Source organism: Melanotaenia boesemani, chromosome 3 (assembly GCF_017639745.1).
Source record: "Melanotaenia boesemani isolate fMelBoe1 chromosome 3, fMelBoe1.pri, whole genome shotgun sequence".
NCBI classification, from domain to species: Eukaryota; Metazoa; Chordata; class Actinopteri; order Atheriniformes; family Melanotaeniidae; genus Melanotaenia; species Melanotaenia boesemani.
The window spans coordinates 35,873,071-35,898,260 of NC_055684.1; the positions used below are offsets into that span (position 1 = coordinate 35,873,071).

Here is a 25,190-nt window from a genome sequence, read left to right on the forward strand (position 1 = left end):
TCAAGATTTTGAAAGAATGAAGATTTTCATTATTTCAGAATATTAACAAATCAGTAATTTAATGAATAGAAGACCTGCAGCCTCACTTCTTCTGAATTGTGGAAGTAAGGAAAATACAAAACTTATGAATATCTTCACATTTTGTTATCAATACTTTTTTGAGGTTTATGGTCGTGGGGATCAGGTGCATATCTTACCATCACACACAGACTATAATTCTTTCATGTATCCAACATACAGGTTGATGCTCAAATTTAGATCAATGAACCTCCTATTGCAGATAATTTTCATGTCCGTGCAAGAAGGGGGCTAGTAAGGACCTCGGTTCATCATGCTGAAGGGATCCATGCTGAGCCACCAGCAGCTGCAATAAACTTTTAATTAAATACTGCATTAGTCTTCCATTAAGTCATGTGAGGACTTTACACAGCTGGTTATATCTCATTTATTATTCACATCGCATCATAAATGACAAGGCAATTCGCTTGTAACTTGAAGTTAATGAATAATATGTAGCAGACACACATGATGTTTTGACTGCTGGTTAATCTCCTGACATAAAACCATTACTTTTTTTAACAGTATCTGGAGAGCAGATAGTAAAGTTACTGCATGGAAACAGTCTTTTGCCAATTAAAATGGCAGTAAAAGCAAACCAGATCTTGGAAACGTATCTCTTCATGTCCTCTGCATTTTACAGTGAATGAGAAGCGGTAAGTGTGCAGGCTCCTGCTGGAATACATTGAGTGTGTGCACAGTCTGTATGCCGGGGGTAAATAAATAAATAAAAAAGGCATGTGTGTATCTCAGCAGCTGACAGATTTGCTATTACAAAGCTTAGACTGCCAGGTTAGCAATGACAGCCCGGGTGAATTCATCGCTTGTTGCGTAGCCCCCCAGGTCTCCAGTGCGCACCTGTCGCAAACATAAGGACAGCATGTTACTATATGCACAGCTGCAGCAACACATGTCCACATACAGTATCAGGGCCTGCATGTTAGAGAGCCTTTGAAAATTACACTCATAGAGCAAAGATGGCACACTTTATACGTCATTTTACATAAAAATCCAATTAGTTCTTTTTCAGCAGAGTAAGAATTCAACTATAGCAGCCATAGATGTAAACCTGATGTAGAATTTTAGTGTTGCTGAGGTACCAGAACAAATTTAGTGGGCACAATCTTTTTTTTTTTTTTAGGAATTTAAAAGACCAAACACTGACTACATTATAAGGAGTGTGACACCGCTCAGACTGATGTGTCCCAAAAACTCCTCGCTTTTCTGATTGTGCCACAGGATAAAACAACAAAAATGATATTTTTTACATTTAGATAACGTTACCATGTGAAGCCATTTTAAATAGAAAAAAAACATCATCTTCCTCATTACTGCAGCTGATACTTTAGTTCAATAAGAAAATAACTCTTAAATCAACCTTGTAGCTTTATGGACACTGCAACTATCATGACAAGACATCTGTGGCTACTAAGAAATCTTTAAAGTATGAAATTTATTGTGGTACAACACCAGAAAGTTGTTTTACAGTCAATCCAGGAAACATGGATACAACATTATAGGAACCCAAAGGACCGATTTCAACCTCAAATTGGATTTAAGATGCTCCAATGTGAGAGATTTAATATAACTCACTTTAAGTAAGACATGGCATGTAAGAAATGTTACAGCATTAATGGTCAGTTTTACTTTGTATTTTGTTCTGCTTACATTCAGTATTTATGAGGCAAAAGAAGATTCGTACAAACTGATAAGACAGTCTGGCAGCTTTATAGACAGTTTCCAGTAATGTGTGACAGTAAAGAGGTGGATTAAAAAATATTCTGCTGAAATCGGTGAAATGATAATCTCAAACAGCCAAATAAAAACTGAAAAAGCATAAAATGGAAAAGGTATGGACAACTGTGGAAGAGACCGATCTGTTTGACACAAATAGTCATAGGCTGAAAAAAAAAAAACAGAAATCACTGCTGCTTCCACTGATGTCAACGCTGAGAGACACAGCTGCCATTTAGCACAGCAGAGGGGGAGCTGAGCCTTAACATGCACTCGTTTCATGTTAAGATCAATGTCCACATTAAAGGAAATGTCAGTGAGGAGTGGGACCAAACATCTCAGTGAATGGGTCGGTGACGCAGGTTTTCCACAACAGCTTGCACAAAGTCGCCAGTGGTAGAGTACCCGCCAAGGTCTCGTGTCCGTACCTGAGATGTGCACAAACACGTATACACATTCACAACAATGAACACAACCTCCACCCACACACAGGGTAACAGGGTTCAAGTAGAGGAAGGAATTAAAGCAGATGAAGAGGTGGAGTACTCAGATGATATGCAAGAGGCTGACCAGCCAAGTGGGAACAAAAGCTGACCGACTTTACACCTTATTTATGTTCAGTATGTTAATGCCAACAGGTGGCAGATAAAGTTAGTCCTAACCAGTATAAAAAGGACAAAACAGGCTGTCCTGGAGAAGGATGTACAACCTTTAGAAGGAGAAAGTGAAGCATGAGTAGAAAATGCAGCAGAGCAGGAAAGATCTGCTCACATGCCATTTCACATCTAGTATTTCCAAGGCTCTCCAACACACTCACATGCAGGTTTTAAAATGCTAGGATTTGGAGGTTTTTTCATTTTCTAAAGTGCCTGCATCATTATGATACACTGTGGGTTTAGCATTGCAATGACTGACCTGTAAAACCAATGAAGACCTTTTCAATTAGGAAATACATTCTATTAGTTTCACATGTTCACATTCTGCAGAACAACTTCTAGTACTTTTTGTTTACTAGGATGAAAATTTATGCTATTTTGAGGATAATTTTGTTAGTGTTTCTGGCATATTTCTATTATGATGCGGGGTCTCAATACCTCCATGCACTAGTAGGCATAGAACAGAAAGAGCTAGCATTTACTCCACACTGACATATTTACCTTCCCCTGCTTGATGACCCTTTTGACAGCATCTGACACCATCTGGGAGTGATACTCCAAGCTGAAACACATCACACTGATAATTACAAAAGTGCCAGAACTAGTTTCTATAAATGCAAACATTCTCACACGAGGCTGTTTTCAAGCCCTCAAGGAGGGCTGATGATGATGATGAACCAGGATAGTGGAAACATGGAGGGAGATGTGGTAGATACAAGGCTTTAAGAAGCTGACTCACTTCAGGTGTCTTAGCATGTTAGAAGCACTGAGCAGCATGGCTGTGGGGTTGGCAATGTTCCGTCCAACAGCTTGTGCAAAGGGGTGGCGTGCACCCTGAATGGAGAAAAAATAGAGGAAAGACACAGAGAATAACACTATTTTCTGCAGGCATAATTTTTTTTATTTACTTGTAGGGCCAGTGAACGTTAATGAACATTACATGGAAGCGTGTTATGAAAACACCCCAGATTTTAGCCAAAAGATATTTCCATCTGCTGTCCTTGGATTGTGTTAGAAGCAGGGCTTAAAAATGTAATAGAGATAAATATACTATATAATAGAATATTTCCTATTTTTGTCATTTTGAAATGGCCTAAATACATACATACACACACAGTGATGTATCATACACACACACGTACAACCTTTACACACACCTAGTTATCCACACGTCTACATAATTTTATATCAAAACATTATTTCTGTGGTTTAAATTGAGCGAAATCTTGATTTGACCGAAGCCAGTTTTTCAGTTTAGCTTTAAAACTAGCGTATGTGGGTTCCATAGGTTACCACCCGGACAGACATGACCGTTTCACCAAACGTAGTATGCCTGTGTGTCACTGCGACGTCGCCTCTAGCGGAGGCTTGCATTTTATTTTCAGGATTATTGACATTGATATTATGTTTGATAAATTCCATCAATGTGGGTGGTGCTATATCGTGAGGTACCATAAACAAAGTTTTTAAATTAATCATGTTTTGGAAGTTTAGTAACTTGTGTTTTGTGATGAAAAGGAAGAGGTTTCTTATCAACTGCTTTGACTAGTTTTTTATTGAGTCCTTCTATGGGTTTGAGAGTTGTGGGACATGCAAGTGACCAGCTCTTCACACAGTTCTCAATGTGAGAAAGGACTGAGTGAAGGAGCGTCTCTATGTTATTTCTGATATATTTGAAGTTTTGAAGATTAAAGTTAATAGTCCTGGACACTTTTTTTTTGAACGTGTTGGATCTAGAATGACACTGAGGTATTTAAAAATCGGAAGCGACATCAAGCTCTACCCCAGTCAGGAATATGTTGGAACAGGTTACCACCCAGTGACGATAGGAAAAAAAAACATGCAAACAGCTTTTGTTGGTGTTCAACATGAGATAGGAATCCATTAGCCAGCTGTGCACTGAGGATAAATATACACATCTGTAAGAACACCAGCTGCTTCCTGAGGGTTTTTAGCCTGGGTACAAATTAAATTAAATTTACACCCTTTTACTTTCATATATACAAGAATAAAGAATTCTAAAACAGACAAAAACAGACTGGCTAAGAATTAAAATGGGTATGAAATAAGAGAAAAGCATTTAATAGGTAACTCACAGTCTCAAAAACAGCATATTCTGCACTGTAACTTTCCCCTGGAACAACTCCTGCTCCTCCAACCAGCCCTGCTGCCAGGTTATCAATAATGTTTCCATACAGGTTGGGCATCACCAGCACATCAAACTGGTATGGGTTTTGAACCAGCTGCAGCAAAGAAATACATGCAGGGACAGGGTCAGAGAAGAAATACATCACAAAAAAAAAAAAGAAGAGTAAGCTTGGTTTGATTAAACAGAACTAAGTTCAGGAAAGAAACTTTGAGGCTAAAAATACCTGCATGCAACAGTTATCGATGATTATGTTTTCATATTTGATTTTGGGGTAGAGCTCTGCTACCTCCGCACAACTCTGCAGAAACAGGCCATCACCTAATTTCCTGAAATGAGAGGGGATGAGGATATTTGTGGCTGAAACTGTAGCACAAATCATGACCCAAATGAACACAGAATCAGAAGACTGGGATTTCAAAACTTTTGCCAAACAAAAAGGAAACTTCCTTAGGGATACACTTACATGATGTTGGCTTTGTGGACAGCTGTCACCTTGTTTCTGCCTTTCTTGGTGGCATAGTCAAAGGCGAACTTGGCGATGCGTCGGGATTTCTCTCTAGTGATGATCTTCAAACACTCGATCACACCTGTCACACTCTAAACAGAGAGACGAGGGTACATGCGATTTCATAAAGATAGTTTTACTGGGAGAACAGGGGAAGAAAGTAAAACTACCACACTACATAAAGCATACATATCTTTGTCTTGTTTCATGTCTTATGTATGTATGCTCCACATTTATTACATGCATCATGACAATAAAATGTGCCATATAAAAACCTGCCTTGCCTAGCATAAACACACTCACTCACCAATCAACACATCAAAATGGCTTCAGTGTCTTGCCCAAGGATACTTTAGCAGGGATCACACCACCAACCCTCCGATTGACAGTTGACTGATCTTCCTCCTGAGCTACAACTGCCCTTCTTTCGCCTCCTGTTACTATAGCAACACTCGAGGACATGAGAGTGCCCCTGCTTCATCAACAAGTTGAGGTGGGTTGGTGACGGAGAGGGCTTTTGTTTTTTGGGGGGGGGGGGGGGTTAACATTTTTTTTTTTTAATTAAAAATTATTTTATTATATTATTACAAATTAATTAAGTACTTCCAGGGCATATAATTATAACCATCATGACATAATATTTTAAATTGGGAAATTTTATGGTAAAGCATATAAAACTGAAATTTAAGCAATTAAGCAAACAAAAAAAATATCTCAAGAGGGAAAAAAAAGAAAGATATGATTTAGACATTTTCATTTCAAGGCACACTGCTGGAGTGCTCAAATAAATGGTACAGTGTCATGGAAATGAGAAAAAAGGGAGTCACCACCCAAAATGAAGATGCACACAGTAATATAGCTTAAAGAGATGATGCCAAAGAAGAGAGGGAGAGCCACAATTAACTACATCACTTTAAGATGAATAAGAAATTATTATGCTGCAACAATCTGAGATTATATATATATATATATATATATATATATATATATATATATAAATAAAATATATATATATGTATATATATATATAAAATATAAGGATAGGAAGCTAAAGAGTAGTCACCTCCCGAAATTTGAAATGTCCAGGGCGTACCCTGCCTAGCAGCTGGGATAGGCTACAGCCCCCTGCGACCCTGCACCGGAATAAGCAGGTATGAACAATGGATGGAAAACCAAATCATCACTCATACCCAAGGGTGCTCTGAGTCAAATCTTTCAAGCAATTTGCAGAATAAAAAACAAAACAAATGAGAAAAAAACAACACCAAAAACAACTTAGCCCCTTTTTTTTTAGGCTAGTAGACTGCAGAAGGTAACTGTTGTTTACCTCATGCTCCAGGGCGCTGTATTCTCCTTCAGTCTGCTCGCGGATAAGAACCAGGTCCAGATTGTTGTGTCGTGTGCTGTAGCCAGGCAAGCTGTTTACATGAACCACATTAGCAAACAGGTCCAGTTTACGCCTGGGGATGAACGGAGATGTAGGTTAAGTTCACATACACAAACAACTATTTTGTCCTATTAAAAAAATAAACAAAACACACACACACAAAAAAAAAAAATCTTACCTTAGTTTCATCTCATATGAGGCCAGTTCTCCTTTAAACTCCATGGGTGCGTAAATTTTCCCTAGATTAGACAAAAACATTCATTTTTTCATTCTTACATGTCACACTTTATTTCAGCCAAAGGACTCCATTACAAACTTAACATCACTAGAAAGTTTTGAACAAATGAAGGCGAATGTTAAGAGAATAAGTAAATATACCCTTTAGAGCCACTCTGTTGTTTCTCATTGATGTCAACACTTGATCCAGTTTCTCCTCACTGGCCATGTGCTGCACTTCACTCAGATGGAACTCCTCAAATTCAACAGGAATATCACCTGCCTAAAGAGCGGCGGGGGACAAGACAACAACAACAATAAAGAAAAACACATCAGTCAGTTTTGGTTTGTTATTCAGGAAATAAAATGTAGAATGAATGTAGTTATTTTTCCATAAATAAGTCAAGTGAAAGACTCTACAACAGCAAAGAGTAGGGAAAAAAAAAAAATCTGAATTATTCTGTAAGGAGTAGGGAAGTACCGACCCCTTATTTTTTCAAACCAAGTACAAGTACCTACATTTGAGTATCTGTCGATACGGAGTATTGATATGAGTACTAATAAATCCTGTTACAGTTTACTGGTATGGAATGTGGACCAGAAGATGCGATGAATGAGTGGTTAATTGTGTGATATATCAAATGAGGCCTATCAAAAGAAAACAAAAAGCAGCGGGATATCTGGCACAAAGAAGATGGTCGACGATATCTTGAGTTTATCAAACACCTGCCCAAAAATGATCGTAACTCAAAAAAGGTAATGTTAGCTTTATGAACTAAACGTTATTATTTTTGAACATCCCGTACCTTAAGTCAGCATAAAACATTGGTAACACAGCAAACAATGCTATTAAGATTAAATGCAGTTATAGTTGAGATAGGCTACAGTAGGATATATGCCCACAGTCAAATAAAAAATTAATAGAACACATTATTAAGTTATTATTATTTTATTGACTCTTGTTTGCTGCTTTAATCCAGATTAGTATTGAAAAGTATTTTCTGCTCCAAAGGCCCCATCCTGAGGAAACGGAGCAGCTTGAGGAGGTATCAGTCTGAAATGAAGCTAAACGGTCAAATGGCTGTGACTAGTAAATGTTAATTAGTATATAATTTAAAACATTCCATTAGTTCACCAAACAGCTGAACATCTCAGTGCTGCTCAGGACTGTTCAGGATAGGCCAGAAGGACAGCAGCCAAAATGCTGCTGAAACAACAGGTGAGGTGGAAACAGATTAGTTCTCTCTTCTCTTAAAGAACTTACGTTACTTACTAAAGAGTTAAGTTTGAGCTGAATGATTTGAAATGGGTCTTGTAGCTTTAAAACTGTGTCAGCAGGTGACTCTGAAGAACAGACAAGCATACAGGTGTATATTTAATCTGGCAGCTCAGAAAGTTTGTGTTTAAATGCCACTTGCTGCACACACCCCGATGATCGACTCCACCGACCACCGGTACACTTGATTCCCAGGGGACCACCACAAATTGCTACCTGGTCTGTGGGAAACACTGAATCTGTTCATTTTGACAGCCCCAGTTTTTTCACAACGGTACTGGGTTGTGTAGTATCAGAACACTTTTATGAATACCGAGTACATGCACATATGATCAGAACGAAACCCAATACTGGTATCAGTGCATCCCTTCTAAGAACGTTTCTTGTTCTTATTTCTATTAACACCAGCCCTGTTCTTATTGTACACACCGTGGTTTGTAAGCATATATAAGAGACAAAAACAAAAAACAAACAAACATTAACTTTGTCCTTTCTGTCCAGGCACAGTGTACCTTAAAGACGTCCTTGACAGCAGTCATCAGCTCAGGTCCCACTCCATCTCCAGGAACCATTGTGACCTTGAAAGTACCATCAGCACGAGCTGGTGGGGTCTCTGAACTACAGAGACAAGCCGACACATTTAGTTGTCGGGAGGCCAGCTGCTGCCACCTGGGGCCTCCAAGACCCTGAAAGATGTTGACAAACACAAGATGAATAACCAGACTACGGAATATCACATGCAAATACAAACTATCCTGTTCTTTGATATTACTCATTATATGTAGACCCAGTCATTGTAGAAACAAAGTTTACACATAAATAAACCTTTAGCTTTATTTTTTTATTTTTTGTTTTACTCAAATCCTCATCATTATTTGAAAAAAAATGTTGATAAAATCTTCAAGCTGCACCTAACTTAAAAAGGCAAAAAAAACATATGTTGCATTTGGTCTGACTAGGTTGGGCTTCGATGAATATATATAGATATAGTTGGGCTCATGAAAGAAAAGGGGCATGATAACTCATTTCAATGGGATAAAAGTAATTTCAAGGACATGATAACTTATTTCAATAGGGTAAGAGCAATTTCAAATGTAATTTAAACTTCTATTTAAATTTAGAGACCTGGAGTCATAAACTATTCAAAATATTAACAGATAATCAGCTGCTACTGTAAGAACTAATGGTGCTGACTGGCATTAAATTCATTTGAATAGTGTTTAAATTACATCTGTATGCCCTTTAGATTTAAAGTATATGATGACTGTTGTGTTTGTAGTTTATAAACATGTACACGCATTCTTTTTATTTAATTATTCTTTTGTGCATATTGTATATGAGGTTTTGCATTTGGAGATGATTGCGCTGTTGGCTGTTTTGGTTTTAAAAGGGTCACCAAACTGGGAAGCTAAGCTAAGCCACTTATGCTAGCCAAAAGACACGCTATGTAACTGGTTGTGTTGGTTTGCTTGACATTTACCTACTTTTCGAAAGGACTATTATAACCTTTTGTTCTTCGTACATAATTCGCTACAGACAAGTAGCTCCACTAATTTTTTCATCGTAGAGGCTCAGAATAGTAGTCACTTAAGCCACAATGCTAAAAGTCAGTGTCTCATACAGTCAGCTAATTCCAAAAGGGGGGGTCGATGGGTTTAACGTGATATACCTTAAACGGTTCAATATTGATGAATTTGATCCGTTAGCCTTTAAACATCATCTGTGCACTCACCTTGACCAATGTTGCTAAGCTTCCTCTCAAGGCGGCCGCCATCGTTCCAGCTTCAGCAGCTTTACTGCTTCTTCTGTGGTGCTTCAGTGGAGCAGTGTGTGTATAGGACCACAGTGGCCCCAACTGGACAAAAAAGCATATGACATGCAAGATGGGGAAACACTGCATGTCATAAAGTATGATGCAATGCAGTTTTTTGCTTTTAAAGGTTGTATGTCAAAAAGCAGATAAGCAGTCTCCCCTTTTTCGGCTAAGTGAATAGCTTGCTCCAAGAAATGACAGCAGACCAGATGACAGCTACATTAGAACAAAATTAAATTAAATTAATAAATGAAATGAAAAATACACAGAGGAAAATTGTAAGAAATGGCTAGATATCACAAAAGTAGTCTGAAACTTTTTCTGTTTTTTTATAAAGGAAAAAATGTGGAATGCCATTGCGCAATTTATTTAACTTGTAATTATCTAGAGCAGGGATCTCCAACTCCGGTCCTCGTGAGCTTCTGTCCTGCAAGTTTTGGATTCTACCCTGATGTGACACACCTGACTCAAATCACTGGGTCATTAACAGGCTTGTGCAGAGGTGTGTTAGGTAAAACCTGCAGTAGCCCACGAGGACCGGAGTTGGAAACCCCTGATCTAGAAAAAAACTATATAGAAAATAAACTAAATGCTAAATGATAGCTTTTGGGTTTTCCTCTTCCTTCATTGCATCATAGAAGTTTTGTGCATTTCATGTTTGCAATGGTACAAAGGCCAAATTCCATACCAAAAGGAGTTATCATCCCTGACAGATACCGTGTTTGTTAACTCCAGTTATTTATTCATTTATTTGAGGTGTGTGTGAGATTGTGTGTGGCACTCATACAATTCTATATTATACCAGGAAGTTTATAGTCCATGTCATTCTACACTTGTTAACTCTATACTAACTTGTATAACCACTATTCATGGATTAGTTTAGTACACATGACTAGGCTGAAGCAGGATATGGCCCCTTGAACATACAGGGGTTTTCAGGTATTTGTTGTGTCAGAGTTGTTGAATTGCGCTCAGAGGGTCTGAAATATCCCTGTGCTGAGGATGCACATTTTTACACCCCCACCACACCTGGGATTTTCTATGCTGGCTATCTTGTCTTTACACTCCATGTCGTTTTGACAATATATTTAGTACTGGAGAGGTTCACTCTCAGAATGAGCCTGTTCCAAATAGGTCCCAAATAGGTTAGGGGATTCCCTGTACTATTTCAGGCAGGTGACACTTTCTACTGATACACAAGATGACATAGAATAACAACAACAAAAAAAAAAAAAAAAAAAAAAAAAATGAGATTGCATTTAAGCGATTTAGGCCAGTTTATGCATCAAGTCAGCATTTGCATTTTGGGGCGAATAATTTGGTTATTCATACTGCCATCATTTTTCTGAGCCCAAAGCAGCTCACATAAGAATATGGATAGTGCCCTCAGTTTGGTCTCTTAGGTAATTTTTCCATTGCCAACTTTATTTTAACTTTATTTTAAAGGTATTTCTGTGATCAACCTTGATTAATTTTGTTATTATGTTTTTCTTCTTTTTTTTTGTATAACTGTTAGAATTTTGTTGATGCTTAAAGTATCTTTGATGGTTTGTACGGTCTTTGTTTTCCAAAAGGTGAACAAGAATGTCTGTCAGAAAAGTGACTACATTTTGTTAACTAAAACTATCTCACCAAAAGCTGAAACTGACCTTCAACCCCTTGCTTTGTCGTTTGACTGCTGGAAGTTTGGGACGGCATACGTTTACCCTGGCGCCTGAAAGACCATATTTAGGTGAAATTTATCCCAATAGCTACCGCGCACGGCTACTGGCTGACAGCTGCGGCGTAGAATCTGAGTTTACCATATATGGACAAAGCCAGGCAGAGGGAGCGCTGCACCCGCTTCCGTGTTTGTGTGATCAGGGAGGGTTGTGCACACAGCCAGAGGAACGTCTCTGTCTGCACTATTTCATTCATTGGGAAAAGTAACGATCAGTTAGAGGCCAACAAGGAAAATGCCGTACGAACTGAGTAAGTCTGGTTCTTTTTTAAGTCAGCGGCCGAGTTAAAAAGCAACGAAATTCTTGTTTTGAGTGAATCTAGTCAGCAAATTCGGCTAGTCATTCAACTAGCCCACAGCTAGCTAGCCTCGCCCATTGCTCTGTGATTTTTGACATCGCATCTCACATATCTTGCACATAAAAGATAAAAATTCTACACCGGAAATTATTCTGCCTGATTAAACAGAGCTGTATCTAAGAAATATAGTTTGTCGAAAGATGACCTGACATTTAGCAGTCTTTAGAGACTGCACTTCAAACTTAGCATTAGCTAGTGAGCTAACGCCACTCAAGAGGAAATAGTTGTGCTCACATCGCATTGTTGTGGCATGTCCAGACAGAAGATTTCCCCCAGCAAAGCTGGGAGTGAAGAATTTCTGTTTCCGTTTCTTTTGCTCTAGTAACATTTTATCTTGTATGCTTGTCGACTTAATCTAAACCAGTATAAAATAAATGTACAATATTTTGTCTTTTATTAATGCTACTCATACATACTTTGATATGAATTAATATTTGAACATTGCTTGAGAAAGCTTAGTGTTAGTGATCAATTTAGAAACTTTTTTTTATACAGAAAGATTAGTGAAGTACCTGAGATTATCTTATCACTATGTTGTATCAGCAATTATTGATGACTTTATTCATTGTTTAAAGTGAAGTATCTTAGGATTTATATACTCACTTGACATATTCCTGTCTTCAAGTGACGTTTCATTAAATAGTTCAGTGCAGTGCTTTATTATATTCTGGTTAAGGTGCTACCACATCTCTTGTTGACTTGTTTGTTTATTTTTAGAACGTGTATTCGCCAGTCTCCCACAGATGGAGAGGGGAGTTGCAAAGGTGATTGGTGGTGATCCCAAAGGAAACAACTTCCTCTACACCAATGGGAAGTGTGTCATCATCAGGAATATTGAAGTAATTCTCTTTTCTTTAAGCTGTAATTACAAATGTTACCGATTTAGTTACTAGTCGTTAATTTTATTCACTGTGATTTTTACTTATGAATTACATTTCATTAGTGTTCCTGAATGAAGGAAGTTGTCATCAGAGCTGTGGAGGTGTTTGCTCCAGTTGAAGTACTCTGTATGCCTCAGTGTGTGATGCACCTTACATGAATGACATTAATGTGCACTAAAGTCTGCACAGCAGCAAGTTTATTGATTTAGCCACAATATGATTTTGTAATTTTAAAATCGAAAGCATTGTAATTTGACAGTTTCTGAGTGTTTAAACTTTCACCTTTAGTTTTCTTTTTACTTTGTAATTAGTAAGAACAGACTTGGCAGTACTTTTTGTTTCACTGAGAAATGGCTATTGCATATTGCGCAAACAGTCTAAATCTGTTAGAATAAATTATAATTATAGAGAAATTTCACTTGACTGTGTTTTGACCTTTTTTTTTTTTTTTTATTTTTTATAAGGAAACCACCATTATGCCTTCCTTTAGATGCAGTTGTGCTAATATTTCATGTTTCTTCTCTTTGAAAGAATCCAGCTATTGCAGACATTTATACTGAGCATGCCCATCCGGTTACTGTGGCCAAGTATGCCCCCAGTGGATTCTATATTGCATCTGGAGGTACAAGACACATTTAAACATACCAACACATCTTTGATTGACTTAGAAATGTCATGATTTTAATCAAATGCATGCCTTTAAATCCTTTAGATGCATCAGGAAGGATCCGTATCTGGGACACCACACAGAAAGAGCACATGCTCAAATATGAGTACACCCCTCTTTCAGGGAAGATCAAGGACATTGCATGGACAGAGGATAGCAAGAGGATTGCTGTTGTTGGGGATGGACGAGAAAAGTAAGGGTCAGAGTTTTTATTCTAGACAGTGTGAACCATTTTAAAGTTGAAATTAAATGATGTGACGTTCTTAAAAAGTATAGGAAGCCAGCCATGTGTAAACTGGAACATTAATGAGCTTTCATCTCTCATTGTAGGTTTGGCGCAGTGTTCTTGTGGGACTCTGGCTCATCAGTGGGAGAGGTGTCTGGCCATTCAAAACTGATAAACAGTGTGGACATAAGACAGAAACGCCCTTACCGCCTTGCCACTGCTAGTGATGACACCTGTGGTTCCTTTTTTGAAGGACCACCCTTCAAATTCAAATTCACCTTGCGGGTGAGTAGCAGCCCTTTTTTCTTTTTTTGAGCTCTCAGCCAGTTGCGCTGCTTCATTAGAGGAGCATTTGTGTTTAAACAAAGCATTTGGGGCTGGTTGCTATGGTTACAGCGTAGTAAATCCCACAGACTGGTCAATTGTTAATGTAATTTTTGACTTCTGTTTTTGTTGGTAACAGCTAGTTCGCCTCCAGCAAATGCAGGCGTATGATAAGCTTTAAGAGTCTCTGATTTTGAGCTATAAAAGTTATTTTTTAATACCCGCTGGTCATCTCAAATCTGTCGTGCCCTGGTGGTTTTTGACAGTGTTGCCTTGTTTCTGTATTATGTAACCTACTTCCCCCATAAATTCTTGGAGAGTGTGTGTGTTCCAGACTGAAATAACAGGGCTTCCCTCTCGAAATGTAAAACATTTTTCAACAGAATGTTTGTGTGTGTCAAAGGTTTGTCTCATCACACTTTTAATCAAATGAAAGCTCATGTTTACTTCAAGAAAGTAATGTTTCATTACTTCTTATGGTGAAAGTGGACAGATAAGACTGTGCGGTTGGGTTTTAAGTAAGCCCCCTCCCCTCTGTGTATTTTATCAGTGACTATGCTTCTTTTGAGACAGCAGCAGGAAACTGTTTGAATGCCCAAAGCAAGTTCTGCTTTTGACCTCAGCTAAATATTTAGCAGTGTCTTATTTTAGCCATGTTTTTTTTTTTTTTCACTGTCTCTTTCAATGCGTGCTATTGAATTAAAGCTTCTGTCAGCCACAACGGTGTAAAATGAGGAAGAGCTGAGTATCTGTCTTGTCATGATGATGACTAAAGCTGTTTTCATAAAAGCGACACAGGCCTGGGATTTTGTGGATTTTCTGTAGGGGCTGCATGTGAAAATGCAAATTAGCCTCTGACTTCTCTGCCTTGGCTAGAACTCTGGAAGCTATGCAAGTGTGTGGATACAAAAGAAAAAGTATTTACAGCATATATGTGCTAAGAGTGGCTGTTTATTTTTATGATGACCTGCATGTTGCTGTTCATTCACTTGCAGATATTAGCATTACATTCTCGTATAAAAATCGGCACAGATAGTCAAAGATTCGTTGTTCTTGACAAGCTGGAAACAAAACGTTTCCATTGTGTGCTTTTTGAATCATGTCTTCTACCCCACTCCACTCTGGAGTTTTTTTTTTTTGTTTTTTTTTTTTTAAGGTGTAAGCACACATCTACAGCTCTGCTAGAAATGTGTGAGTCTTAGAGAACAAAGTTTTTTTCTTATTCTTATTTATTTAAAAATAGGGATTATGCATATTAATGTACATTCTCATGTAAATATGCGAGATATGGCCAATGACTAATTTCTATCTTTAGTCCTTTGGCAGGTAGATGGACTTACAACATAAAGTACAATTACATAATACATAGACAACATATATTAAAATATAATAACATGATTATTGAATGCAACAGTGGCAAATTAGTGCTAAGAAACATTTATTTATTGTCTCACCACTTCTTTTTCTTCTTCTGGCCTGTCTCCCTGGTGACTCATACAGGACCACAGCCAATTTGTCAACTGTGTCCGTTTCTCTCCAGACGGAAGCCGATTCGTCACAGCTGGCGCTGATGGCCAGGTAAGTATCAGATTACTAGGTGTGGGCATGTCATTGTATTAAATGGAGGATAACTGATGCAGTTATTTGGACCAGTATAAAGCAGATGGCCATTTAATCTGCTGATTACAGGCACACATGAACAATAGCTTACTAATGAGAAGTGCTTTAGACAGAGCAGCATTTATCTTCAGCCACTAAAGTAGTTTTATTATGCGACATTTACCACTGAGTCAGTCTTGTGTAAAGTTAACTCTCATTTAATTATAAATTATCTCGGTTATGACTTATGAAGTTTAACTGAAATATCTTTTGTGAATATATGGTAAGAGATTAAGAAACGAGGTGACTCCAGGTGTGGACAGATCCCCAAGATATTATTTCCTCCCCTTAGTGTCAAACCATGTGTTTATCTCCAGATGTATTTTTATATTGACGTTTCAGTTAAAGAGACAAACTAGAAGTCAGTTTGTTTGTGCAGAGAGGGGTGGGGGTTGTACATGTGTGCTGTGTGGGTACGAGTGTGATGATTGTGAAACAGAGAGTATGATCATGTGTGTGTTCTTGATCTTGGATATTTTCTATTTGAATGTGTGAAGGTTTGTGTGTGTTTTTTTTTTTTTTTTTTTTTTTTTTTTTTTTATATATATATTAAGAATTGTTTTTATTATTTAAAGCAAGTATGAAAAATGCTTTATAAATTAAGTTTGATTTGAAATTCCCATTTATTTGATGGTGTAGTCCAGTTTATGACAGCTAACATCATCATTATGCTGTCAATGTAAATGTATCCTTTGACACTACTTTGATTTCACATAAGGGGCCCTTGTATCGTCCCCCATGGTGACAATACTGGAGCCAGCTGCTACAGAGTCCAGTAGTTCTCAGGATTTACCGTCAGCACACATACACATTATTTGGCTAAGCAGATCTAAGCTAATTGACCTGAAATATGAATCCCTTTAACCAAGTTTACTATTTCTGAAATGTAAACTTGATCCAGTGACAACCTCAAGAGACTTGGAATTGGAAAAGAAGTCTGCAAAACTCCCAGACAGTGACCAGTGAATGTTCCTGTCTGCTCGATTATCTCCACAGATATTTGTCTATGATGGAACAACTGGTGAACGTGTTGGATCACTGGGTGGAGAGAAGGCCCACGGCGGAGGAATTTATGCTGTAAGTGTGTTTGTGAGAAATGAATAAAAAGAAGATGGAGAGTGTAATGTTGCAGTTATCATGTTATATGTAGTCTGTAATGAACTAGTTTTTAACCTAGCTGTCACCTGACTTGCAGTAACTTGGTTAGCTGTGTGGATCTCGTCAGAACTCTCTAATCATTCTGCATGCAGTCTGCCTAGTTTGTGGAATTGTAACAAAAAGCCTAATTTACCTATTCAAATCAGGGATAATGTTCCTTGAATCCACCTCCTGTGGTGTTTTTCAATTTTTTTTCTTTTTTCTTGTTTTGAGATTTTCCTTCAACCTCTCTGGTTCATATCCTGCAGGTCAGTTGGAGCCCAGACAGTTCCCAGCTGATCTCTGCTTCAGGGGACAAGACTGTGAAGCTCTGGGATGTTGGTGCAGGTACGGCTGTCACCACCTTCAACATGGGCTCTGATGTGACAGACCAGCAGCTGGGTTGCCTGTGGCAGAAAGACCACCTCCTCAGCATCTCTTTGTCTGGATACATCAACTACCTGGACAAGAACAGCCCTAACCGGCCCATACGTACAGTGAAGGTCAGACCACAAGATTTAATGATGCTAATTCTAGATGTGATCAATGCAGTTCTTTGAAAGAAATAAAGCTTTGTGCTTCTTATTAATCTTTTTTTGTCTTTAACCTTTCTTGAGGTCCACCAGTTACATAGAGTTTCTAATAGTTTGCCCACTTTGATTTGTAAGTGTAGTTAAAAGTGTAATAAGCTAAAATTGTTGGATACAGCTTGTCAACAGTACTGAGATTTATCAACATCTCCACGGTTCAACTAGTAACACAGCAGCAGTGGTGTTAAAGCAATCTGTAGAAAGTGAACAACAAATTGATTATGTAAGAGAAATAAAACTTTTATTCTTAAATGGTTTCATAACCGTTGAGCTGAGAACAGCAGCATATCCAAACAACCCACAGGAGGTGCGATATCAGCAAATTTAACGCCCCACTTTTGTTTAGCTGATCTGCATCTACCAGTTAAATTTAGAAACTCCACATTTGGGGAGCTGTGCCTGAAATGAGCCTGGAGCAGATCAGAGGGAGGTGACAGCAATTTAAAATAATTGCTACAGTTTTATGGTTCAACATCAACACACTGTTACACAGCAGAGTAGATCTCAAATTTATTCTAAGATGAATGTCACATGCCTTTTATTCCAGTTAGTGTTTCCAGGTGCAGACATAAAAGATTGACATCAGTAAAATTACTACATATGATTTCTAAATTATTGAATTGGACAATTGGTTTCAATAATACCAAAATAAGCTCACTATGTACATTATAGAGGAAGCTATTTGAAATGCTAAAACAATGTTTTATTTGCCATGAGTGGCTGGATACTTTTTGTTTGACTTGCTTTTAATGAGTCTTTGAATGTACCATGATTTGGGGACATTAAAGAGTAACTAAAAACCTCTGATTGGTAAATATGTCATTAACAGTGGCGATTAAGCTGGTAGAAATTGCTGTAATACTCATTTTTTTCTCCTTCTTTTTAACCTCCCTAAATGCCAGCTTATAGCGAGCTGACCCAGTAACTGGACTTACCATGTTAAGTTGTTATTCTGAGCCACGCTGCATTAGTTGGACAGGAAATTTCAAAGCATTTAAAATAAGCACATGCCTTTTAGTGGAATTAATGCTGTACAATGTTCTTCATGGATGGTGGGTAATACTAATCTATTCTTGTTTGTCCTTATGTTTAATAACATGCACTTGTTCATCCTACAGGGTCACACCAAATCCATCCAGTGTCTGACCGTTCACAAAAATGAAGGACGATCATACATCTACTCGGGGAGTCATGATGGACACATCAATATCCTTTCAAGTTATTATGTTATAAAAGTCAGTGGCATAGGTGTCTTAACATATGTAAAACATGCAATTAAACCAGAAATTTGAGTCGCTTGGCTCTGACAGTGGAAGACAAAAGGATTAATTGTTTTTATGATCACATATCCTCTATCGTAGAGTAGCGTTGTGAGTTTGTTTCAGCCAGTCTGTAGGCAGACCAAAACACACTTTTTCCAAATGACCTCAGTTTTTCTTAATCTATTTTTTGAGCCACGGGGTCCATGAGTGACATGTTAGCCCTTGACAATGCTGTTATTTCCACCCATGTTGCTAGCTATAGGTCCTCATCTGATGCTTATTGGGTTGTGGTGTTTTTATGCTGCTTGCTTGTATTTGATTTAGGCTCAGTCCAAGGTCTGTAAAGTCCGTGATGCACAGAGTAATCCCCCTGCAATAGGAATCTAATTTTAATCAATTAAATTGCGCAGAGCCTTAACATTTTGGCTCCCTTCCATTCAGTTGGTTTTCACTTTTCTGCTACATCATCTTGCTTAGAAAAGGTTGATCCTGCTCAGTCAGATGGTACTGACAGTAAAAGAAAACAAGCTGGTAACGATGTGCCATGCAGTACTGTACCATACCATGTTCCCCTTAACATCTACCTCACATTACTGGGATGCAGAAACGGGAGAGAATGACTGTTTCTCAGGAAAAGGCCATAGCAACCAAGTGAGCAAGATGGTGACTGACGAAGCCAATGAACTGGTGACATGCAGCATGGACGACACACTGCGCTTCACAAACCTCAAGAAGAAGGAATACAGGTTAAGATCATTACCTGTTGCTACATGGATAATAACAGGGATTTACCTGCTGGAAATTATACTGATGTTCTGCATTTAAAATGAGTTTGTATGCATTGTTTATATTTCTATCATTGACAAGTTAGAAAAGTTTATGATGTTATCGTAAGAGGCCTTTATTTCCTCAAATAGTTTTGGATGACGGGACAATGTATGTCAGTGGAATTTGTCTTCTGTTTCGATTTGACTTGTATTGAAGATTAGATTTTAGAAATGAAATTGCTTTAATTTAATTTTTTTTTTTGTCCATTAATAACCCTAACTGCTGGGCTTTCAGTGCCTCTGATATGGTAAAGATGGATTTCCAGCCTAAAAGTGTGTCAGCAGCAGTAGGAGGGCTGTCATTGGCTGTGTGCATCGGGCAGGTAACTTCTTTGTCTTATCATTGGTTAGCCAGATCCTGTTTTTACTCATTTACAAGACTGTATACCACATTATGTGACAGATAATTGGTATTGAGTTTTCTTGTTACTTTTCCTAGATCGTCTTGCTGAAGGATAAGAAGAAAGTCTTCACGTTGGACAACCTTGGCTACGAAGCGGAGGTTGGCGCTATCCATCCTGGTGGCACCACTGCTGCAGTGGGGGGAGCAGTAAGTGAAGTTATTCTGCCAGACATGACCATAATGCTAGCTATTTGCCCTTTGAAAATACTTTTAGGTTCAGGGGGATAAAATTGCATCAGCATATTCTTGTTTGTTATAACAAAAATTGAAGTCCTAGAACACAAACTCATTCATCCCTTCGTTATATCCTGATGTTTGTCCTCTCAGGATGGGAAGGTCCACCTGTACTCGATTCAGGGCAACACTCTGAAGGATGAGGGTAAAACTCTTGACTCTAAAGGACCCATCACAGACATGGCATACTCTAATGATGGAGCCTATCTGGCTGTTATTGATGAGAAGAAAGTTACCACAGCCTTTAATGTGGCAGATGGATACTCGGTAAAAATTTGTCTTTGTTTTTGTAGTTAATTATTTTTATCCATCCTTTTTTTTTTTTTTTTTTTTTTTTTTAGCATTTAATGGGAATTGTTTTTACCCCCCCTTAGGTCAAAAATGAGTTTTATGGACACCATGCCAAACCAGTGACTTTGGCGTGGTCACCTGATAACGAGCACTTTGCGACTGGTGGAATGGACATGATGGTGTATATCTGGGCGGTCGGAGATGCTGACCAGAGGATCAAACTTCCAGGTTGGCCATATGAGCGCATGTGTTAATTTATTACCTGTGATATATGCAGGTATACCAAGTTGTATGTTGTGTGTACTCAGACATGCAAAAATGTAGTCAACAGCATGTAGACTACATTTTGCTTTAGCATTTAGGCATTGGTTTATTTAGTGACACTTTAAGTTACCTGGCAAACACAGTTTGTCTTAATGGTGTGTTCGATTTGTACTCGGAAGTTGGTTTTTCCGAGTTCCCAATTGGAAAGACATCGCAAACACCCCTTTGAAGTCGGATATCCCACTTGGAAAGTCGAGGCGAACTCATCAACCCCGACTTCACCCAAACAAATCAATGGTTTATCTTTGCATAAACTTTATCGACACTAAAAAACAAGTTACTCACATGAGAAACTACATCAAACCAAATGCTCTCCTTTTTCATATGTAAAACACAATCACCATTTTTCCTGTGTGAATTCATACTTTACCTTTGATGTCTTTCATATTCCTTAACAATTTCCACATACCGGTTCAATATAAAGAGAAATCACAAGCGTTATACGTCATATCCCAGCTAAAAGCTTTTAGCTTGGCACAAAAGTTTTGTTTTTGCAGCATAAATCTTCTAGATTTGCCCCAACTTTTTCACTATTAGTTCTGGAGCCAGAACAATCATGCATGATTTGTCTTCATCGGTAGACAAATGCATCAGATTGTGATGATTGAATAATCCATCCCCATGTGTGCTTAGTTAAATATTTTAGTCACTAACTTAAAGGTTGATGTCATTAATTTAAATCCTGTGTGCATGAAAAGGGCTTAAATGACCCATGATGGGGATAAAAAGACAGAAAAACTTAAAATTACTTTTACAGAGATGCATTTACAAAATATGGATTTATTAAATAGTCAAATAAAAGAGGTGATCATAAATTGTATCAAACATGCTCAAGAATCGGACCAACCAACTCTGTGTTGAGTAAACTGTTCTGTAAGAGTTGCTTTTTGTTTGGTTGCTTATTTTTCCCCAGGGTTAGAACTCATCTTCTTTAACTTGTTATTGTCTTGCTTTGTCTGCAGATTCTCACCGTTTGCACCACGTCAGCGGGTTGGCCTGGATAGACGAGCACACTCTTGTCACCACCTCCCACGATGCCAGCATCAAACAGTGGACAATAACATACTGAGCTGCAAGCATACATTCACATCTCCAGGGACAAGGACTACTGTAGAACTCAAGCTTTTCTTTTTCTAAACATCCAAATGTGCTCTGTGCTGTATGTAATCTGAATTGTAAATGGTTATGTTTGGGAATGGCTTCCACAGAATGATCTGTTTTTTAATGCGGTTAACCTGAGCGTACATGGAAATGTAACCATGAGTGCTTTTACACCTCTTCATGGACCCAGCAACCTGTTTGTTAGCTCATCATTCCATAGGTGACTCAGTTTAAACTGAAATCCTAGTTGTGGTTGGGGTCATTGCATCCTATCTAAAAGGAGGAACCAAAAGCTACTTTTGTTTTTATTATTAATATTAATCAGAATTATGTTGGAAAGAAATAAACTTTTGGTTACATTCCTGAAATGAGCAGTAACTGGTCCCAGCTGCATCTCACATCACTTTCCATTTTTAAAGTGATTTTTTTTTTTTTTTCTTTCTTTTGCCTTGTTGCTTTGTAATAAGTTTCAAACTTCTTGGTATTCAACTACTCTACCTGTTAAACTGGGGAGCAATAATAAGAAGATAAAGAACAAATACAATCAAAATGCTGTTTCTTGGGTTAGAAGTTCTGTTTTTTTTTTTTTCTGCTGTGTTTGGTTGTCTTTTTTTTTTTTTTCTGTCTTTTTGCATCTTCTTCCAAAATGGAGGTGGCTCATGAATAATAATAAATAACTTTTTATGCATTCACCCCTTCATGTACTAATCTCAAATGCTGCAGGTTGTTTACATTAGTTATCTGAATGACATCATTATTCAGGTGCGTACTTGACCGTAAATGTTAACTGCCTATTGGCTGTAATGTAATGACACCCCTGGTCTGAACATTGAATGCTGTCACATCAATGTCATGTTTACTTATCCCCCCCACCCCTTACCCCACAACGAATTAATAAAGGACAAATAATTGTAAAATTATCTTATTAGAAATCCTATTACTGAAAGTAAGGATGTGGTGATTAACAGGGGAAACTAAAAAAAATTATCACACAAAACCTAATTTCAGTAATTCAACTTAAGAAGATTAACTAATATATAGACTCATGCAAAATTAGAAACTTCAAGCATTTATTTGTTATAATTTTGATGATCATGGCTTACAGCTTTTAAAAACCCAAAAATATAAACCTCAGAAAATTAGAAAAGTGTGAAACGGTTCAGTGTTGTAGCCTCTAATTTCCCCACACTAATCAGCTAATTAATCCAAAACACTTGCAAAGGAATCGTGAACATTTAAACGGTCTCTTTTTCAGTAGACTGAAATAGACTGGGGGAGGTTGCTGACCTGACAGTTGTGCAGAAAACCATCATTGACACCCTCCACAAAGGAGAGAAAGCCTTAAAACGTGATTGCAGAAGAAGCTGGATGCTCTCAAAGTGCTGCATCAAAGCACATCAAAAAAGTTGAGTGGAAGGGAAAGTGTGGAAGAAAAAGATGCACAACCAGCAGGGATGAAGCAGCCTGGAGAGGATCGTCAGGAAAAGGCCACTCAAAAATGTGGGGGAGCTTCACGAAGAGTGAGGCTGGAGTTTGTGCTTTCAGAGCCACCACACACAGACGGATCCTGGTCCTCTTGTCAAGCAGCTCCTGAATAAAACATGTCACAAGCATCTTACCTGAACTAAAGCAAAAATGAACTGGTTTGCTGAGCAGTGGTCCAAAGTGCTCTTTTCTGATGAGAACAAATTTTGCATCTTATTTGGAAATCCAGGTTTCAGAGTCTGGAGGAAGAATGGAGAGGCAACAAACCAAGACTATCAAAGTGCAGTGTGATGTTTCCACAGTCTGTTGATTTGGGGAGCCATGTCATCTGCCCGTATTGGTCCACGCAGCCGTGTACCAGGAGACTTTAAAACACTTCCTGCTTCCTTCAACAGAAAAGCCTTGTGGAGATGCTGACTTTATTTTTCCAGCAGACCTGAGCCTGCCCACACTGCCACAAGAACCAGAACCTGGTTCAGTGACCAAGGATTACTGGGCTTGGTTGGCCAGCAAACTCTCCTAATCTGAACCCTGTAGAAAATCTATGGGGCAATGATTAGAGAAAGATGAGACACTTGAGACTGCGGAATGCAGAAGAGTTAAAGGCCGCTATTGAAGCATCCTGGTCTTCATTCCATCCCAGCAGGACCACAGGCTGATAACATCCATGCCACGCCGCATGGAGGCAGGAATTCATGAAAAAGGGGCTCAAATCAGCTACTGAGTTCATATGCATGACTATACTCTTCAGATGGTCAACATTTCTGTATTCAATATCCTTTCTTTTCTTTTTTATTTTTATTGATTTCATGTAATATTAAAATTTTTTTTGATTTTTGGTTTTGATAGGCTGTAAGCCATAATCATCAAAATTAGAATAAATAAATGCTTGAAATATCTCAGTTTGCATATAATGAGTCTGTATAATATATTAGTTTCCCCCTTTTAAGCTGAATTACTGAAATAAATTAAGTTTTGTATGATATTTTAATTCTTTGAGTTTCACCTGTACTGCCCAACTCAGACTTTTAAATGCCTTTAAGGTGCCATCCATTTACAATTCTGGCAGTGCCACAAATTGTAAAGGTATTTATGAGCACAATAAATTCACTTAGCACCGTTTAAAGTCCCACTCATAAAACTTAATTTTACAATCTACTGTGTGATTAAAATAATGTTGGACAAGGGATCTACAAGATGACACTCTAGCATAACGCCATTATGAGACAGCTTGGGTATATCTCTTACTAGGAATGATATGCAGCATTTCTAAGTTGAGAGGAAACATTTTTATATTTTAAGAAACATCTATGTATTTCTCTTTCTGGACAATTAGATTGAAAACAAAGTGAGCAGCACCAGGCAAAAAATGTGATGAAACTTAACCAAGGTCTGCATGGTGATGCAGTTTTCAAAGTTTTAAATGGAAAGTGGCTCCTTAAATTTATTTTCTAATAATAGTAACCTCTAAGGAGTTGCCCAGCACTCGTGTCTTAATGTAAAAGTGGCTGATGAGAAGATGAAGTTTTTTCAGGCAGCCATTTCCTCTAAACGTGATTAAGAAATGAGATGGTGCAGAAACAACCACCTCATCAGCTTTGTAGCATCTGTTGGGGCTGCAGCATCAGAGACTTAAAAAAAACTGAACAAACTGATGGAGAAGGCTGGTTCTGTGCTGGGGATAACTGGAGACCAGGAAAAGAATGCTGGACATAATGGACGATTCTTCACATCATCTACACAACACAGTGAGGAAAGAGTATGTTCAGTGAGAGACTTGGATTCTCTGCAAGATAGAAAATTACAGACGATAGTTTTTATTAGTAGCTATCACCATCTGGAACATATCTATAACTTTTAACTAATCATTATTGTTGTTTTTGTTTAAAACAAAACAAAACAAAACA

The 25,190-nt window shown here is 38.0% G+C and overlaps 2 protein-coding genes across 3 annotated transcripts; one reads left to right on the forward strand and one right to left on the reverse strand.

Moving 5' to 3' along the window:
• Window positions 1–429: 429 nt before the first annotated feature.
• Window positions 430–11,508, reverse strand: idh3b (isocitrate dehydrogenase (NAD(+)) 3 non-catalytic subunit beta). Of its 2 annotated transcripts, XM_041981013.1 has the most exons (12): window positions 11,443–11,508; window positions 9,713–9,835; window positions 8,493–8,666; window positions 6,867–6,987; window positions 6,667–6,727; window positions 6,429–6,561; window positions 5,060–5,193; window positions 4,820–4,922; window positions 4,544–4,690; window positions 3,187–3,281; window positions 2,949–3,009; window positions 1,493–2,219 (listed from the first exon to the last, which is right to left on the reverse strand). In XM_041981013.1, the coding sequence occupies exons 2-12, from the start codon at window positions 9,752–9,754 to the stop codon at window positions 2,130–2,132; spliced, it is 1,161 nt and encodes a 386-aa protein (XP_041836947.1). In that variant the 5' UTR covers window positions 9,755–9,835; window positions 11,443–11,508; the 3' UTR covers window positions 1,493–2,129. The 2 variants fall into 2 exon arrangements, with proteins under 2 accessions (XP_041836948.1, XP_041836947.1); XM_041981014.1 differs by lacking the exons at window positions 1,493–2,219; window positions 11,443–11,508 and adding an exon at window positions 430–915.
• A 109-nt stretch (window positions 11,509–11,617) lies between these two features.
• On the forward strand, window positions 11,618–22,490 carry wdr1 (WD repeat domain 1). The gene is made up of 15 exons (XM_041981070.1): window positions 11,618–11,764; window positions 12,590–12,711; window positions 13,285–13,375; window positions 13,466–13,613; window positions 13,751–13,931; window positions 15,471–15,548; window positions 16,626–16,706; window positions 17,036–17,269; window positions 18,475–18,562; window positions 19,208–19,364; window positions 19,681–19,768; window positions 19,885–19,995; window positions 20,176–20,349; window positions 20,457–20,601; window positions 21,660–22,490. The coding sequence occupies exons 1-15, from the start codon at window positions 11,749–11,751 to the stop codon at window positions 21,764–21,766; spliced, it is 1,821 nt and encodes a 606-aa protein (XP_041837004.1). The 5' UTR covers window positions 11,618–11,748; the 3' UTR covers window positions 21,767–22,490.
• The last annotated feature ends 2,700 nt before the right edge of the window (window positions 22,491–25,190 follow it).

Coding starts and splice junctions, on each gene's coding strand:
- idh3b (XM_041981013.1), bottom strand. CDS start 9,754: ATGGCGGCCGCCTTGAGAGGAAGCTTAGCAACATTGGTCAAG. Junction 8,667..9,712: donor GCTTAGCAACATTGGTCAAG/GTGAGTGCACAG, acceptor AACATCTTTCAG/GGTCTTGGAGGCCCCAGGTG. Junction 6,562..6,666: donor TCATATGAGATGAAACTAAG/GTAAGATTTTTT, acceptor GTTCATCCCCAG/GCGTAAACTGGACCTGTTTG.
- wdr1 (XM_041981070.1), top strand. Junction 15,549..16,625: donor CAGCTGGCGCTGATGGCCAG/GTAAGTATCAGA, acceptor TTATCTCCACAG/ATATTTGTCTATGATGGAAC. Junction 19,996..20,175: donor CTGCTGCAGTGGGGGGAGCA/GTAAGTGAAGTT, acceptor TTGTCCTCTCAG/GATGGGAAGGTCCACCTGTA.